This window comes from Cnephaeus nilssonii (genome assembly GCF_951640355.1).
Source record: "Cnephaeus nilssonii genome assembly, chromosome: 14".
Lineage (NCBI taxonomy): Eukaryota > Metazoa > Chordata > Mammalia > Chiroptera > Vespertilionidae > Cnephaeus > Cnephaeus nilssonii.
Genome location: NC_137085.1, coordinates 71,697,794 through 71,717,797, shown reverse-complemented (window position 1 = coordinate 71,717,797; position 20,004 = coordinate 71,697,794). Strand labels below are relative to the sequence as shown.

Below are 20,004 nucleotides of genomic sequence, written 5' to 3'. Positions count from 1 at the left end.
GGATCACTGACCTTTGTCCCACCTCAGCTATCAAGGCCAAGGGTCATGCCACAGGGACTCACCTTGTCCAGGATGCAGGCTTTGCCCTCTCCCTGCCCCCAGCTGCAATGCCTCCAGAGAACGACCACTGGGCTGCCAGCCTGAGCCCACAGCCAGTTCTCAAGGGGCTCTTACTACTCGTCCTGTTACCAACCCTATTACTTGTCTTTGTCCAGACTCCCTTCCAATCCTCCCCCCACCACTCTTTACCCCAAGACTTCAGACCTACTACTCAGTCCATCCCCATGTTATTAGTAGGTTATATCCACTGACCAAATAGAGGCCATGCTGGGTAGCCTCCTTCAACTACTATCCTGGGGCCTCAAATGCAGAAGGTAGAATGGATTCTCTTAGAGGAGTGAACCAATCCATTTATGGTGTCCTAGCCCCTGGGACTTGTTCCGAGAGACACTATCCCTCATTTCTACCAAGCCCCCAACAAGCTGCTCCTCCTTAGGATCTGTAACAGTCTTCCCAAGTGAAAACTCCCTCGTCCCAGGCACCCACTCCACACACAAGTCTCTTCACCCCAAGCATGTCAGCTGGCTTCTGCAGGAGTATGGGGTCTGCACTGCACTCACTGGATGTCACACACGAACAGACGCAGAGGTTCGTTCAGACTCGAGATTATTAGTTACATTTACAAACCTCTTCAAGGTCTAAAATAAGTTCTTTTTAATAAACCACCACACACACACAAAAACTACAATAAACACTGTCTTAAAAGCAGGGACCAGGGCCGTCCTGAAACCTAGGAAGACTTCATGAAGGCCTTTTCTGGAGTAATGGCAGAGGAAGGTCCACAAGAACCAATCGCGTGAAGAGAAGAGAGGTCCGAGCACCCAGTGACCCACGTGGCTGAATGCATAACAGACAAAACACAAGGGGCATGAAACGACATGAATGCTGCACTCCCAAATCTAGCAGCTGACCCTACACTAACGCATGGCCACCTGTGTTCAAGAGCAGCCCCATGAGCCCAGTCCAGCAGGCTTTTCAGGTGGACGGTAGGTTGCCCCACTAGACTAAAGGCCACACATCATTTTAAACTTCAAAGAGAGAAATACCAAGTAACCAAGTTCATTATTGCTAATTTGATTTTAGGCCACTCTTAATCTTAAATTTTTGGCTAATATAAGGTGGTTTTTATTAATAAAAACCAGTCTATAAATGAATTTTCCATCGGAGGAAACCAGAGATTCAAAAACCAAATAAAGAACTGGTCTTTCCCACTCGTTCATTCTCATTGGAGATAAAGATAAGAAACTGCTCATTTTAGTCAACCTCAATTTAATTCAGGAAAGGCTTCTAAGTAAGTTACTAGCCTTAAAGTCTGAATTTAAGAAACTTCAGGAAATAAGCACCTGACTAAAACTCTGCCCCGTCAGCAGTCAAGCAGGTGCTACCCAGTAGGGGATCAGGAGCTGGAGGAGGAGGAGCCAGCTCAGGGGCAGGACACATGGGGCTAAGACAGTGTAGGGCCTGGAGGGCAACTGTGCCCCAGGCTTTTACTGTCTCTCTCAGCGTCAGAGGCCACACACCTGGGGAGAGAGAACTGAAGTGGGCAGGTTGGAGGTGTCAAACAGAAGTCCACAGGCCTGTGGGTGTCTGTGTGCCTATAAACAGACCAGGAGGGCAGGAGGTCCAATACCGTCCCCACCAACAACCACCAGGGCACCTCTGCAGAGCAGTCAGGAAGGGCTCATAAAGTGACAAAGACAACTGTGGAGGGCAGCCTGACAAGGCCCCTTCTGGTCGAGTAGGTGACAACAAAGCACCAAATTAAAAGATGGCGGCAGTGGACTAGAAGCCACTGAAGACAGAAACCAAGAGCCACTGAATGATTAGTTTCAAAGTGCCTCCCGTGAAATATGTATCCGTTATAAACAGAGTAGAGCCTCTCTGGAGATGTCCCACAGACACCCCTTCGTCACGTGCCAGAGTGCACACGCACAGCCTGCAAGGGACCAGGAGTAGCAGAGGGAAAGCTGCTCCGCCCTCTGGAAACCAACGGGCTTCACAAAGAGAGGGTCTGAAATGAAGACAGAAATAAAGTGCAGATGCTGATTGATTCCAATGGCTGTACTGTGACTATACAGGAAAGTGTCCTAGTTTGTTAGAAAATCACACTCAAGTAGTATCTGGGTTAAAAAGAAAAAAATGCTCTTGCAACTTTTCCTGAGTTTTAAATTGGTTAAAAGAAAAACATACTAAAAAACTAAAAAACCTGATTCAGGTATGCATGCCAATTCAAATTAATGCCAGTGTCTACACAGGCATTTGTCGCCCGTCAACTGAGAGGACCTAGAACCACACAGTGCCCAAATCTGGGTTTTCAACCGCTTTCTCCAAGGAGGAGCTGGCCCCTTAGAGGCAGGTTCCAGGGCAGGGAAGATGCGCATGAGCCTAGGCATCATGTGGTATCAAACAAAGCAAGAACATGCCAGGGTTACAAAGGACACTGGAGCTCACTGACTGAGCTCCCAAGGCCCAAGTAATCAAATAAGCAAGGACACTACATCAGTTATAATGCTAGGAATAAACTGGATAACCACAAGTCCATGCTGATACATATGGTTAAACAAATGAGCAGGAAGAAGAGACACATTTTCCTTATAGAACAATCCCAAATAATATCCTATGTAATAAAAGCCTAATATGCAAATCAACCAAATGGTGGATCGATGGGTCACTATGATGTGCACTGACCACCAGGCGGCAGACGCTCAACTCAGGAGCTGTTCCCAGATTGCAGGCCCCAGGCCAGCCAAGGCGGGTGCCAGTGGGGGCCCCGATTGCCCCGGCAGTCGCCCCGCAGAGGGAGGCTACCAGCAGCGGTAGTGGGGGGCAGGGCCAGTGAGTAGGCGGTGCCAGGCCGGCCAAGGCGGGTGCCCCCTGATCTCCCCGCCAGTCGCCCCACAGATTGGCCCTGATCACCGGCCAGGCCTAGGGACCCTACCTGTACACTAATTTCGTGCACCGGGCCTCTAGTATAATATAATCTTCCCTAATTGCCTTCAAAATCTTTAATATTTAAAGACAAAATTGTTTAAAATCATTATATTTACACTAGAGGCCCGGTACATGGATTCATGCACATTGAAAGGAAATTAATTAGAAGGTGGCCGGTGGGGCGGGACTGGGTGAGATGGGCTGGACACACCCTGGAGCCAACTTCCCACTGTTCCTCCCCGGCCAGCAGCACCCAGGACAGCGCTGGGGCTTGAAAGGCATCTGTGGAGTGAGCGGGGTCCCTCCGGCAGGTGGGGTCCCTCTGTCCCAGTGTGCGAGAGGGCACTCTGCAAAGTTGCTGTTGCTTGGCAGCTCCTGCGTTGAGCATCTGCCCCCTGGTGGTCAGTGCGCATCATAGCTACCGGCCATCAGCCAGTTGGCCGGTCGCTTAGGCTTTTATATATATAGATAAAGTACATGTTCACCAAATATACCTATTCTGTAAACATATTATACAGCATCAATGCAAATCCACATTGCATTTACATGGCCTATATTTCTGTAGTTATATGTAAATATGAGATGTGGATGAATTTCAACAGATAACCCAGTTCACCTAGAATAACCCCCACGCTTCTCCCACCCCCCTCCCCGTACTTCATACAAAGGTCTCTGAGAGGCATTGTACAATCACCTGCTGGAGGACATGCAGCTGCCAGAGCAACCGTGCCACACCTACCGTAGGACACAGCACAGCACCGTGAGATGAGTGGGCACGCTGGCTGGGTTGAGCATGGCTGGAGTGTCTGACCTCATGCAGGCCAGGAAGGCCCTCATCCTGCGGTTCTTGTCCTCCACTGCCTTCCCCAGCCAGAGCCTTTTCAGGTTGGGGCAGGTCCACTCCCTGAAGGCAAGAGCTTCCACCAGTTCTGGAGTTTGCGGAGATTTCCCTTTGTAAGCTGCCCACTCCTTAATGATCACTGGTGAAACCGCTAGAAGGAAATCAGAGGAGAAGCATTTATGCCCCATCTCAGCTCCTTTAAGCCTAACAAAAGTAAACTGCTCTAGTAATTACAGCCTGAAGATGTTACCTCTCATGTAACAATACATCCTCTAGTTAGCAAGCCATTAGTCATCAGTTCTCCCAGTCTAAGACATTTGTTGTTACTCTATGTACTTTAATCCTTCATTTACATTTTCAGTGAAGCCACCAATAAATTTCTTCTCAATCAAATCATGACCTGATTTCCCCATATAACTATAATATATATAAATTTAAAATGTTAGCCAAAATTTGTTTTAATATAAAAACACATTAGTAGTTTTATTAATAACAACTGGCATAATTCACAGAAGTATGTAATTACCATGGAAGTCCACGGAAAATCCAATTTAGATAGCTAATCTTTTCCTACATAGATAAATACTTCTAATTAGATTTGAGAAAAAATTTACATTTGGTAGCCACTTTACTTAAGGACCTCTTACTTTAACAAAGATAACAAAATGTTAGAGGATTAGCAAAAGCAAGCTACCCTGCAGTGAGACCCTGAAAGCCCAGTAAGGCTGCAAGCAGAAGCAATAGTCCATGTTAAGAAATCCAAGGTGACACCAGTATGCAGCAATTCTATTCAGCAAGACTGAAGACAAAGTGTAAAATGCTCCATTGTCACTTCAAAAAAAGCAAGAAGTTCTAAGTTGATATAACACAAAATAATGACTTTTCTCCACAGTTGTTTTACCACTATTAGTGTCGTTAATTCTTACCACACACAAATATGTACATTCTTCTACATAATTTCCAAGTAAAGGAAAGGAAAACTATGCTGGGAATACAATGAAGACAAGGCCTACTGCAGAGCAGAGTGTTATGACAATCAATGGTAAAGTTTGGATGTGCACTTTGTAAGGAACATTAAGTATCAGAACTCAAGCAGAGCCCAGGGAGCTGCCAGTGGCCAACATGGAAGCCAGGACAGCGCTATGATTCTATCTAATGAGATCTTTCACACCTCAATCCTTTCCAAGTAACAGTACCCCACCGTGGCTCATTTTCCCTAAAGTAATGCTTGTAGCAGCTCAGAGACCAAGAAACCCAAATCCTGATAAAGTTAAATAATTAACGGGTCATCTCTAGCTCCATCCCAAGTCTAAACTGAGTAAGGCGAGAGGCAATCCTGTCAGAGGTCAGGAGGAGCACCAGGAGTGGTACCTGGACACACGCACTGAGTGAGCACCGGGAAAGCCAGCTGAGCACATCGCCCCGGCAGCCACGTGGAGGCCGTGCTGCAGAGAAGTGCCGAGCCACACCCTGAACAAGGGTGCAAGTCAAGGTAGTTCCAGAAAATTTTCCTCTTACAAAAGAGTTACTGTTTTGTTCCATTCATTTACATTTTAATATCTTCATGTTTAAATTAAAAGAAAACTTAAAACACTTAAAATGCTTATTTTAAAGTCCATCAAGTCAAAACAGGGATACACATGTATATTAAGGTATATGCATTTTTGTGTTCATCAATATTTTTAGGTGCCAGACACAAACCCAGTAAGCTCCCATCATCCAACAGACCCTGTCCTCGGACTCACAATCTAGCCACCCCTCCCCCCAGTCCTGCCAATATCCCACAAGCAGTGTGTGGCCCTTCAAAATAAGCCATTAACCAGTTTCCATTAGGTTACACCACAAAATTCATTTTCATGCCAAAAAAAAGAATAAAATGCATAAATCTATTTTTTTCTAAGTAATACCTTCATTTTGGTGGCAAAAATTTATTTAAAGGAATTGAATTAGATCTTATCTATGGTTGTAGAACTAATTAATTTGGCTCTCTCACTCCTCCCCCAAAACACACGCATGCAAAGCATGAATTTCCTAAATCTTAAAAACCTCGGAATATAGTGCCAGAAGTCTCCTTTGAGTTTTCTCAAGAGGCATCCATATTAAACCTATCTTCATTCATTCACTTCTTTCCCTTTCGTCAGCTTTGTTGTCTCTCTTTATTAATTTTTTAGCATCATTTTCTTATTTTATGTCTTGTTTTCATTCTAGAAGTGAATTTTTGGTGGAGGACTTTCCTTCTTACATTCAGAATGCTTACACCTCTACCTACTTTATGTTCCAAGGTCCTACATCAAAGGTAAGTGGAGGATGGAGATGCCTCTTGCAAGTGGCTGTTCCACTTGAGGCTTCCCTGAAGTTGCCCTGGACAGCTGTCCACACTAGCTCTGAGGGGCCCAAGTTTGCCTGCATTTACCTGGCATGAAGCTGTGTGCTCAGATCCCCCCCCCCCCCCCCCCGCAGTGGCTAAAGGTGAGCCTCTCTACACACTAGCGCCCAGGACCTCGGCTGATGCTGGTCAAAGGACTGACTGATCCTCGCGGGGACCTGCAGTCAGTGCCTGCCAGGAGCACTGGATGGGGTGGGGGAGACTGCAGCTGTGAAGAAGGTATCAGATGTATTAATGTTCTCCCATCCTTCTAAGCATTTTTGTTGCCTAGCTGCACTATTCATGATAAGAATGGCTCAAATCTAATTTCAGAAAAACATGTCTCTATCAAGACAAAATAAATGCGCAGTAACACAAAGCTTTGTTCCAAAGCAAAGCTGTTCCCGGCTTGCTTTATTTTTAACACATGTGTATCTATTTTTAAACAACTCAACATTTAGAGATCTTTTGTGTATACCACCACTTCATAGCTGTGGAACCTTTGGCCAGTTACCGGACAGGGCCAAATCGTGGGTGAGGCAGGTGAGGTTCCCAGGGTTGGGGCACCAACTCCCACGTGCCCATGTGAGAATTCGGGTTTCCGTAAATTCTTAGCTGGGCCTCTCACCAACTTCCCTGTCACCCCACCCTCAATCCTGGAACCAGAAATGACAAAAGGGACAATGACTCACTCTGCAAGACCCCAAAGAAGAAACACAAGGGCACCTTACACCCTTGTTGTGTGGTAATAACTGGCTCTAGATTAACTAACAGAAGATTGGTGTTTTATAGATTAATGAATTAATTGGTGGCCTCTGCTTTCCAAGCTGCCAGCACGGGGTGGCTGGCACACACAGCACCTCCTCCCCTCCGTCTCCTGGCCTCTTCCTGAAGCACTGCTGTTCAGGAGGGAGGGCAGCTCACAGAAACAAGCAGATGCAAAGGGGCCAGCTAACAAGTCACCTGGGCTCTTATCATTTCTACAAAACCCCTGGGTATGCAGGGATTCTCTGGATGGAACTGGGCAATGGATTTCAAGAACACCCTGAGCACATTCTGGGCCTTAGCCAAGAGCACTGAGGTGTGAGGCACCACTTTAGAAAGACAGGTTCATGCTGCCTTGTTAAGCAGAACAGTTGGCTGATCCAGCTGCTGGCCATGAAAAATCTTACATGTCCTCATAAACAAAACTTCATCTTGTCTTTACTGCTGACAGGAAAACTGACAATTGCAAGTAGGCTGTGTAAAAAACAATGTTAGATCATCTTCCTTACCTTACACTAAATCGAATTTTTACGTTCAAAACAACTCCAGTCTTCTTGCTACCAGAAGCTAAATTTATAACGTACTTTCGTTATGGAAAGTACCTCTTCCAAATACAATTTCAGTAGGTACACACTATATACTTAACCTCTTGGCAAATGTTTACCTCCAGACATTAGTCATCTTCTACCTTGGAAAATCTGTTATGATGCTGATTTTGAGATCCATTCCAGACCAGAAATAATGAACATGTTCCATTTTGTAAGCCAATTCCAGCTGACTTGTAGGAGCTGCCTATAGTGCCACATGACGAAGTACGTCTCCAAACTCAGTGCCAGGACACTGTGACCAATACCAGGACCGGCTGGGGGTTGAGGGGTGACAGTTTGGCCTGTACACAAAGTGCTTACAGGTGAGAAGAAAAGAGGGGACAGAGGACTTCCAAGACTGCAACCACCTGGATCTTTGGTCTGTGTCTGGTGTGCGTGTGTGCACACACGGTGTGTCTGTGCATGCTTTGTGTATTTGGGGTGGAGTCTTTTACTTGCTGAGCTTTCCTGGGGTTAGGATACCACACCACACACAGAAATAAAAAACCTCCAGTTCCCTCATATCAGGGCAGAAACAAAAACGTCGGTGCAATGACAGCTCAGCTCCTCTTTCCTCCTAATGGGAAAAGTGCTGGTTAACTTACACACGGTCTGTACACAGGTGGAGGTCCAGCTGGCTCTACATCTCCTTATGCTGACAACACCTCTGTGCACACACCCTCCATGACTCTCAGGGGTAAAAGACTGAATTTTTCCCTTCAAATGTTCTATGTCTGAAGCTAAGGGCTGCCCTCTGTCCATAAAAATATACATGTGCAGTAGACCACAGGGTACAGGGACGAACATGGTGTTTGATACACATAGTAAATGCTATTCTAGTCTTTCCCTTCCCTATTAATATCATTCCCAGTATATTATAAACTCAAGTTCAAGGACCTCTGACGTAAATATTAATCCAAGAGTGTCCTCTGAGCCAGGCCGCCTTCCTATGTCTCTGGAGCTTGGCTGTTCAAAGTTCTGAGAGGAAGAGGCAGTTCACTAATGCTAATTCTAGAAAGTTTTGTGGAATAAAGAAATTCAGATGAACAGATATAAGCAATCTTCATATATATTTAAAAAGTACACTAATATTGGTCATATTGAAGTATTGTTTGTAATACAATCCACAGTGAACAAATTTACTTATTTTTAACAACAGTCCCCCAATTATTTGACACAAAATTTTCAAAGCAAATTAGACCAGGAAAAACCAATGTTCTCTTTGGCTTTTCTTGATAGTTTAAAAAGTAGAGAATAAATATGGAGAAATTCTTTATAAGAATAGTACTCGTATATGAACTTACTTCTTATTAATATAAATTCACCTCCTGTTTATAATTTATGTCCACCTACTGTCTACAAGTCTGTTTCTTATACTTAATTTTGAGGTACTGGAGAGACTTATTGCAAACAAAAAGGCCAGTTTTATAAAGAGGACAATAATTTTAAAATGTGCAACTCCCTGAGCTTTATTCCCTGATTTTTAATTCTTCTACTATAGCTGAGGCAACTAATTGTCCCACTGTCTTTTTATTTATTTATTTAATGTTTTAATTGATTTTTTAGAGAGGAAGATAGAGGGAAAAATAGAAACATCAGTGATGAGAGAGAATCATCCATCGGCTGCTTCCTGCACACCCCCTACTGGGGATCAAGCCAGCAACCCCGGCATGTGCCCTGATGGGAATCGAACCAGTGACCTCTTGTTTCATGAGTGGATGCTCAACCACTGAGCAACACCTGCCGGGCTGTCCTACTATCTTTTTAGAACATGAGCCCTCTCTTCTTGTCCCTTCCATTCACTCTTGAGGAGCAGCTGGGAACGCTGCCCAGAGGCTGAGTAGTGCCCCTAGGAAAAAGAGCCACAGGGCAGCAAAGGCCAGAGCTGCCTCCAGGGCAGGAGCATGTCTTAGAAGCAGCTCCCTCATCTGATTTCACATACAAAAGGCCTGTAGGCCCGGGCTGGCTGAGACCATACCTGTCTCCAGACAGCGTTTATTCTAGCAGCTATAGAAGCAGCTTCCTGGTCCCAAATCCTCCACTGCCACCACCCAGCTGCCACCTCCAGCTGCCACTGCCACCACCCAGCACATCTGGGCAAATCTGCTCGTGTGGGTGTGACTCCTGGCCCCACTAGTGGGACATGGAATTCCACAACAGTGACTTCGGTAGCATACTGCCATTACAAACACGTATTCTGAAGTATTCCTTGAAAGCAGTATTACAGAACCTAGGGAAGGACAGAGAGCAATAGAAAATAATCCTCCAGCATGTAATACAATATGATTTTCAAAGGCTATAATTTTTTTAGGATCTGATTGTACATATACTACTTTAACCATATAATGATTTTAAAGTGAAACATTGATAAACCACACAAAAATTTATTATAGATTATGATCAATTAATCATAACAGACATATGTCTTAAATTTAGTGAGAGTTAAATATTTTTAAACAACCCTTCAGACTCAATATGCCCTTTAACGAATTCTTTCTGATGACAACCCCCCATGGAAACGCCTATCACAGTGGCCACACAGCAACATGCACCTGCATGAACAGCTTTCTGAGCTGTATTAGATCAAAGCCTTCACATCAAGAGTGGCTGCATCCCCCATGTGAGTAGGCAGAGTCTCTGGAACCCACGTAGCGTGGTTTTGGCTATCATACCACCAAAGCGGACGGCAAAGCCAGCAGGTATTTGAGGAGCAAATCTGTCCCAAGACCCCATGGTGCACTTTCACATGGTTTATGAATCTTCTGCAAAGTCCCACTGACTTCATTTCACCTAAGAATGATCGCAGGTAAAACAAGATTTTAACAGACTCATCTTGGAAATCTTGTCAACCAAGACCTCCCCAGAAACCGTTCAAGGTCACCCTTTCAGCACGACGAGACACTGTCATTTTCCCATCTCATCCAGAGCACCCAGAAGCATACAGCATTTTCTCCTTAAGAACATAAAATGTGTCGTCACTTAGCTGTCCCAGCATGGACACCTAAAGCCGTGGCATCATCAGAATCAGTGTTTAGAGCCAGCTGGAAATCTAATGAAGAGTCCCAGGAAGCAATCTTACCATACTGCTAACGAGGACAGAGGGTGGCAGAGCGCACAGGCTCAAGACTCACAGAAGATTCCAAGGACAAAGTTCAACCATGTGGAGACGTGGCGTTCTGGGTATGAGACTGGGGGATGTGTATTACTATATATGAGCCTTTTCCGCAGGCTGATTTCCCCTTATTAACGAATGCATGAAAGAAGTTCAACTTCATCAGCTCCACCAAAAGACCAAGATTCTAAAGCCACTTAGGAATGTCTCACTCACCAAACTTACAAGCTAAAAAGGTCTCTCAACTTGCAAATTCAGAGGTCAAATTTACACATCTTCCCAGAGGTAAATTTTTATTTGTAACAGCACTTTAATAATACATTTCTCCAGATAACATTTAAGTTCCAGAGGCTAATTCAGCTTTGTCTAGAGAGGGGGCATTGAAACCAGCCTTTCTTTCCCATTTCAAGGTTTTCTCTCTGCCACAATCCCTACCCAACCCATCTTTCTAAAAAGAAGTATCACTCTTCCAAACTTCAATGGCTCCTCCTTGCCTACAGAAAAGTCAAAACCCACGTTCCTAAGTCACCTGAACAGAAAAAAACTGCACTGTGTTTAGCTGACCTTTGCCAGACACTTAGTGACTCTGCACTGTCACACACGAGCGTCGTTGTCAATACCCTACACACTTGGGGTCTCCATTCCAACAAGCCCTGTATTTGCATCAGTTACTCATTCACTTTTTTACTGCTGCTAGGACTCCCCAAGGAGAGGGATACACAGCATTAACAGACATATATCCGACGTTCCATTAAGAAGTATTAAATGTTAAACTACACTTGGCCATTCAGTGCCTTGGCCCTTCTCTATGATGGAGGAACACCCCATTCCAGGCCCTTTTCCTTGTAACAGCTGGCTCCCTTTCCCAAACCAAACCAGACGTATCTTCAGTCTAGTTCTTGCCTTCACCAAGAAAGGTAACCCGAGTACAGGCCCCCCCACCCCCCTCCCAACGAACCCTAACATCACTCCTCCTATTCTCTCTGCTAAATTCACCTTCTTTCCCCACTCAATACTTCCCATTGGCCAAAAGTAACACAACAATAACAAATGACTCTATATCCTGCACTTAAAAACAAATCAGAGGAGTGGGGTGGGGAGTGGTACCGAGAAGGAAAGGAAAGAGAGATGCCTGCTGAGTTGTCTCTGAAGCTAAGGCCTCTTCCACTCCTCTCATGTCTGAAGAGGAATGCTTGCATGCCTTCCTCTTCCTTTCCTTTGCATCCCCCGGTGCCTCTCCCACCCGATCCAGAGTTTCACAGAGCCCATGAGTCTTCCCAAGTGTATCACCCATCTCCCTTCTTCTCTGATCACTCCATTCCAAGGCCCTCCTGCCCCAGCCAGAGCTGGCCTGCTGCCTGCAAGCTGACCCTGGCATTTCTCTATGAGATAGTGCTGGGCCCTGCGGTGTGTTCTACACACTCAGCCCTTCACTACAAACTGCCTCTCTCTTGCTTATGCTCAGAGGACGCCAGTCCATTAGTGAATACCTACCCCTGCCCTTTGCTTCCCCTACTGTCTGCTAACAGGACAGCCTCTCCCAGGCCCACAGGACACCAGCAACACCAGGTACAAAAGAACTGACGAGGAGGGAGGGAGCGTGCTGCATGTCGCTAGCTGTGCATTTTAAAACTGCAGACGTGCAGCAGGGCAGAAGAGACTAAGACTCGTTTCCTGAGAGTGCCTGCAGCTCACTGCGACACAGAGCTTCCTGACCTGGAGGGCAAGGACAAAGCAGATGGGAAGGACTCACACTGCCCACTGCTGAGGGTGTGAACGGAGCACATCACCCACATTCAGGCTGCTGTCAACACTGAAAAGGGGAGCGACCCTGGGATTCACCTGAGGGACCCCAGGTTGAGATCACTGAAAACTGCGGAGGATTCTGTTGTGTAAAGAACTATGTTCCTGGAACATACAAATAAAAATAAGAATAGCCTTTCACCATGAAACCAAAATGGTGATCCAGTGCTGAGGACATGGCAGGAAGTCCTGCACGGTTCCGTGTAGCACATGCATTCTAGGCCCAGCAGAGAACCAAAGGGGCGGGGCAGGGATGGGGTGGGGGGGCGGTCACAGCTGCAGAGCCAGGTGGCCTGGGTGGGCCAGCACGGAAAACTGACCAACACTGTGCAAAGTAAGAAAGGTCCTTCTTTTCTGAGCTTATGAATCATGGTGCAAGGAAAAAGTGAGAATATGTACAAGGTGTGAGAAAATGTACATCAGGAGCAGACTGGGCCTCTAAAAAGAGTGCCCGCTGATAAACTCAGTGTTCAGGTGGCGCCTCTGGCCCTGACCGAGGCAGCTAGAGGCGGCGCTTTGGAGTCTGCACCACCTTTTCCAGCTACAGTCGCACAAACAGCCCAGCACCACTCTCAGCACAGCTATCCTCAAGCAGGGGTAGTGACAGGCAGATGCTTCATTTTAAAGGCTTACAAAAATCATAATTTTGTCATAGTAAAAAGAAAGGACAACTTAAGAATCTATGGACCTGAGTTTTCAGCATCGCTAGAATCTCTGTGGTTTAATTCCAAAGATAAGCCCCACTCGTACACACGTCCCGGAGAGGGTCAGCTGCACCCGTCCCCCAGGTCTGCACTGACCTGGCCCCATACAGGTGATCTGTCACTACTTCTCCTTAGTAGGCGGACAAGACTGTAGTCGACAACTTCCACGGTTCATAATATTCTTATTTCAGACTATAAGTTTTGGAAAACTTTTCTATATTGCCTATTAAATATACAATGACTTTTATATTTCCTATTAGTAGGTAATATTACCTAGAACAAAAAGGCACTTTTACCAGAAGATGGAAACTGCTTTGACCTCAATGTTTGCCAAAGTTTGAAATAATACTTTTTGTCTTTGTAATTCTCCCTCCACCCCAGAGTGGGTCAGCTGGGATCTGAGGGAAACCATCACACACATGTGCCCTTTGGCATCAGGGCTACGTGCAACAACACACCAACCACACAAAGTGGTGAGCGGACAGCTGGTGGGACGTCCCAGGATCAATGACCTCTGGAGAGCAGACACTGCCGTCACCCTGCTTGAGACATGCTAACCACAGCAGGACAGTGACGGTCAGGGCCATTTGCAGGTCAGTTTAAGGCATAAACCTACAGTTTTAACATTTTACCAAATAACCACCATTACTGGGATGCTACTGAGAGAAGAAGCTCGTGGTTGTCCTCCTTTCCTAAGAGCCCAAATGAAGCCCACCTTCGCTGCGTGGGGCACTCAGGGTGATCTCAGTCAGGATCCTTCTAAGGCTTTAGAAAATGCACATGAGATTATGAGGAACCGAGGAAAACAAACAATGGATTTTACAGTACATACATTCTGGTGGAAGTCTGTTCTTTCTAAAAGCAAGTCTCTCAGTTTTCTTTCTGCTTTCTGCCAAGCTAAACAGGACTCCGTAAACATACTGACGAACTGGCCTATAGAGCAGGGCGGCGGGAGGCAGGTCTTTGCTGGCTTCATCTTCAATAGAAACAGCAATTTTGATTTCACCCTTTGCATGGAAGAAAGCAGAATAATATTGCACATTTTTCATGTTGAATTTACAATAAACTCAAAGAAATATACTGTATTATCTCCAGTTAATGACATTGCAATTCTATTCCAAATCAGTTACTTCACAACTTGTCTACATCAAGATTTTTAGGGAGAGTTCATTTAGTAGGTTGTAGCCAAAACATATGCTCAAAGAGTCAAAATAAAATCTACATGGTTTTATTTTCAATCTGGAACCAACAACAAAAGAAAACCACATGAATGATCCCAAAGTCTTTGAAACAATCTAGACAGAAAACATCCGATGGCAAATAGAATAGAAAATGCAGAAAACTTGCAAATTTTATTTGAGTAAGGATGGCCATATGTAATGAAATTAGTAATTTTTAATGACCTACATGAAATCCAAGAAACTAGTATCCTGAATATAAAATGGTCAGTTTTTCTTTACCAATTTCTTCCACAAAAAATTGCCACATAGAACTCTCTGTAGTGCTGTTTATTTGTAAAGTTTTCGGCATAGCAGGCCTCTACCCTGGTGCAGCCGGTACTTGAAAGACCTATCGCCCTGGGTGAGGGGCATAGCAGCTGCTAGGGACAGCACATGAAGGGCGCCCGTTCTGTTCACGGTCCAGGACAGCACGGCAGGGCCTTCACATGGTGCAGGACCATGCCTCCAGGAGACAAATGACTACTGAGATCATCTGCAAAAATTCTGTGTTCCAGCCCTGGATATTTTATAGCATCGAGGTACATCAAGAGATTTTGCAAGGAATTTTACTTACATATATTTATAACATAAAAATGTATTTATGACCTTCAATGTCTACTAAATTTGTTCACATATACCCTTTTAATAATACTTTCATAACAGTTGCTATTTCTTTCACAAAAATTTAACTTCAGAATTGGTCTTTCTCCTGACCCTCAGTGCCTTCATGTTCTAGCATGGCGAACCCTCTCACTTGGGAGTATTAACTCCCTCAGTACGATGAGGTTTTCATAACTCTACACTCCTACAAAGCTTCATCTCAGGGAGACTGCTTCAGCGTAGACAACTTGATAACAGAGGTGTACAGCTCACAAGAAAGCAGCAGGCCTTCCAGTCTAAACTTTTCCCTAATACACTGAAAAATTTTAGGTGACATTTTAAAATCTGAAAAGACAGTCAAGTTTACTTTTCTTAACCACAATCATTTTTATCAAATTTGCCCTTGAAATCAGTGAGTAATGAAGAAGATTAGCAGTTTGCAGCACTCATATTGATCTAACAGATCGCCCAGCCATACCCACCAGCAGGGCCCAGGGACTTTATATCCCAAACAACACCAGGGGGAAAGGGCGCAATCTTCTGAAAACCTTGGACCCTTTAACCTAGCAAAATACTTATCCATCAACAGTAACTTTTCACTTACCCTTACAATTTATGTTGAACCTGAAAAATAAAATGTTTACTTTACAATCACAATTTCAAAAGTGATACCTAATACATGGATACCCATATCAAGTAATAGCTGAGATTTGAAGGCAATTACAATTTAAAAATAAATTGAAAGAGTTGACTAAATAGTACTGGTCTAAATATTCTTCGGTTTTTACACGTAAGCAAATGTTGAATTAGTTAACAATAGAAGCCCAGCTGGGGGTGCTGTGGAACAGGAGTTAACTTTTGCATTCACTGCTTCCCTTTTACAAACCACAGATGGATTGCAGAAAATAGAAAGAAAAAAGTCTGATTATACAGGGTGGTATAACAGTAGATGCTGATGAAAACATATTAAAAATACATATCGTAATAAACCAATTCTGCAAGAGAAGTCTGGTCACCAAGATAACTTGTTAAACTATGAGTCTGTGATAATAAGTACCAAGATAAAGACTACAAATCATTGAAGAAATTTAAATACACATAGATGCATTCAAGACACCAAGAATCAAAACCAATTAATGCCACACTGAATAACTATTTAAGCATGCATTTAATAAGACTAATAATGTGAAATTATTACACTATGTAAAAAGATAAATTGCATTTTCTTACTATGATATGTTACAACCCCTGTATTCCATTTTTTGCTAGAAGTACTTTAAAAATCGTACTCAATGAGATGGAAGGACAAGTCAAAATACACAAAGTCCTCTCAGCCACCGACTAGGGGGCATTTCTGGGGCTGATAACCATATTCGACATTAGAATTAAATGTGACATTATGGCACAAATGCAGTGTAAGAAATTTTGAAATTAGAAATGAGAATAAAATTACAAGAATCACAATTCTAATAATGTGATGTGTCATTAATTAGAAGTTTAAAAAATATTTTATACTACATTGAAGCAGAAAATGAGACTTTTCCCATGTTCTTTATTGTATTCAGAAGTATACATTTTTGTTATTTTTTCTCAAAGTTTAGAAAGGGGAAAATGAATTTTGTTTCAAAAAATTATAAGATAGAAAAACAGTTCCAAAGCAAGCAGCCATACCCCAGGAGTGACCACTGCACATACCTTTGTCAGGACGTGGAAGATGTACGGGTACATCAGCCCCTTCTTGTGACGGTGCTCGGCTACTCTCAGCACCTCGGGTGCGACAGGGGGCAGAGGAGGGGTGGTGATGTCCATGTGGTTCCTGGTGGGCATGGAGAGGAGGCATGGAATTGGCTGGACAGTGCCAATCTGGCTTCCCTTTCCTTCAGCAAGCTGGCTGCCTGAAGAGGCAGTGGACGAACCTTCTACCTACAGAGCAATGGGTGAGAGAGGAAAACAGGTTCATGCCATGCTGTCTGTCCACCTGTGATACAGAGTCCTGTCTAGAGAGACACAATTAACACCTTCACCACCGGAAGACGAGGGAGCACTGACCCACCCCAGCGTGGACAGAGGGAGGGGTGAGTGGATGCCCACCTGCCTGTTTCGGGGGCGGGGGAGCCCCACCATAGCTTCTCCCTTGAGGGCCCTGTGGGGAGACAGTAGCTTTCTGGGCTTGCTAACCCATGTGGCGAATTTCTGTGTTTACCTAACACCAAGTAGGCATGGTCCTCTCTACAGATGAGGAAACTAATGCTCAGAGAGAGCATGTCATTTGTCCATGGCTGTGACCAGTACCTTCTACTACCTTGTGAAACTAGGACTCAAATCTAGGCCTGACTCAGATCTGTTCCTCACCACCACAGCTGGTATCTAAAGAATAATCAAAAGCCCAAACGCTTTGGTCATTATAAAGCCCCCAAATTAATTACACAGGAAGGTGTTTATGAAAAATTAAAGCAAAAAACAAGCTAATTCCACGAAAATGGGTGAGTCATATCTATATATACAGACACAGAAATCTGTGCCTGGTATATTATTAGTTGAAAACTCCCCATACTGTATAAACCACCTGCCAAAATAAGGAATGTGTATAAATAAGTAGGAATGAAAGCAGAGCATCGCAAGGCAGTGGGACCAAAGGAAGGGAAGGCAGAGGGGGCTCTTAGCTTTCTCTCTATAAACTTCGGCAAAGTCTGAATTATTTATAAAGAGCAATTATTATTTGTACAATAAATTATGTTTTTCTTTCTCACAATAAATGTTGGAAATAATACTGCTTATTGTTTGATTCTGTGTCACCCTAGATATATATTTTTCTGTTATGAAAAAAAATGTGCATTCGTCACAATGGTATGTAATTAAGTGCTGAATTTTACCCCTTAAAACACAAAGCGGCACACTTAGTCATAAGAAGAGCAATGCCTGGACACCTCCAAGTGTTTTCTACAGGCCCCGTTTCACAGGTGCAGACACTCACTGGAAGGCACTTGTAAACAAGAGGCATCCATAAAGCTTATTTATAGGACAATCATTCCACAGTGACAGTATTTCTGAGTTTTAAGTGGATTTCTGATATTTTGTCACCTTGTATGTAAACAAGCTTTTTCCAGCCAGAGACCATGTCATCTAAGTGATTGCCTATAGAAACAGATGTGGCTTTGCAGTTAAAAAGATATTTCTATATATCACCATTAATAGCTAGAAGCAGAAAAAAGGGGAGAAGAGAAATGTAGTTTATTTTCATTTTTACTGTAGACATACCAATGCTTTCTCACTTAATCCCCACAAAGACCCTATAAGATAGTGGTCACCAACTGGTGGTCCGTGAGGTCCGAAAGGTTGGCGACAGCTGCTATAAGAGACAGGGCTCTGGACAGCTCTAGTGCTTGGCCAAACTATGCAGCCAGCAGACAGGGTCAGATTCCCACCAGCCTCCATCCCCTGCCCCATATGACTGTGATTCCCCTTCCCCCTGCCAATGTCTGTATTACTCACAATATACTTAAAAAGAGGAAGAGTGTTTTACTTTCAAACAATTCCTAATACCACATGCTGAAAGAGCCAGGACTTGAGAGAATGAGAGGCATGAACCTACTACCTTTGTTTGGTCTCCTGGGTCTCCCCGCGCTTGAGGCTCCGAGTGGCTTCCTGTCTTCTCCCAGCCAATTTTGTTCCCACTGATATGGCTGAACATAAAATGCACATGATTACTGTTAGTGTCAACTACTTCCCACACATGGTCACGATGATAAGAAGGGCCTGTAGTACAGACTCAAAAATAACCCTTGTGCTTTACTAACCTTGCCGCCCCAACAATCCATCTCTAAGGAGAACCCTACACAGGAGCACTTTCTGCCTATTTCCAGCAGGCAGGTGATAACCACTCACTGTGGAGGAGAAAACGAGTGCCTAGCCCATGCTGACCACTCAGCTGATGGTCTAGGATGTGCTGGCGCCACGAGATACAAAAGACACAAATGCAGCCTTCCCTTTTATCTTGGAGAAACAAGATTTAAAAAACCCCACATTTAATTGACAATTATCAGGCAGTGGAATGTTAAATGTTATCTGAATCACATACTCATAGTTTATAAATAAATGTAGGGTATTCTGTGCCAAGTGGCAACACACAGGGAGGCCAGCCTCCTCATGGGAAGGGTCGTGGGAGGGAGCTAAGACTTGGGTGACACACAAGGCCGAGTCAGGGGTAGATGGCACCTTCCGGGCCCCAGAGAGGAAACGCGTTTGTGAGCTCAGAGAACAGGGAGTTAACGGAATTTTATTTGGGGAATAATTTTACTTGGCAAAGTAGTAAAAAATAGAGTGAGGACAAGAGATGGGGAAGATTATGGAGTATCTAAAATGCCAGAATGACGTATTTCAAACAGCATTTTTTTTAAACTGTGGGTTGTGACCCACTAGGAAAACAATCTAGTGGGTTTAAGCAGCATTTTTTAAACACTAAAATGGAACAGAGCAGAATGCAGTGAATGTGGTATGAATGGTATTATTTCACAAATTCTTTGCTCATTTGTTCACTACAGGTCACAATGTAAGGGAAGTTTATGAGATGTGAGAGGTTGGTGAGAAGCATCCTCCTGGATAGAGCAAGGAACCTGGAGCAGCCAGAGCTGCAGCCTTCGGCAGACAAGACAATGCCCCCGTGGGGACAACGCCCCTTCACTTGCCCTCCCCTGTGAGGCTCTGAGCTCAGAGCGCCTTCTAAAATCAGTGCTGGACACAGGCATGCTGGCAGAGAGAGCATTTCACTGGCTTGCCCTTCTTACTGACCCATGTGACAGATGGAGAGATGTTAAGACCTACTAATCCTCCTATCTTCCATAGGTGCACATCCTGTCACAGGGGAACCCCGCAGCTGGGTCTTTGGCCCACCCTGCAGGAGACCCCAGGCCCCCTCCTTGACACACTTAGTACCTTCAGTCGCTCTGTTAGCCTTTGAGAGGTAAGAGAGTGAACCTCAGCAGGTCTGACGTGCACCTCTCTGATAACGATGAAGAC

General features: G+C 44.4%; 1 protein-coding gene across 2 annotated transcripts in view; it reads right to left on the bottom strand.

Moving 5' to 3' along the window:
- Positions 1-20,004, bottom strand: part of FAM120A (family with sequence similarity 120 member A) — a 107,733-nt gene that overhangs the window by 23,840 nt on the left and 63,889 nt on the right. For both annotated transcript variants that reach the window (XM_079790694.1, XM_079790695.1), the window contains exons 8-11: positions 18,584-18,671; positions 16,684-16,911; positions 14,001-14,175; positions 3,731-3,983 (exon numbers count right to left, since the gene is read on the bottom strand). In XM_079790694.1, the coding sequence (XP_079646820.1) occupies positions 3,731-3,983; positions 14,001-14,175; positions 16,684-16,911; positions 18,584-18,671 (744 nt within the window). The remainder of the gene's footprint in view (positions 1-3,730; positions 3,984-14,000; positions 14,176-16,683; positions 16,912-18,583; positions 18,672-20,004) is intronic.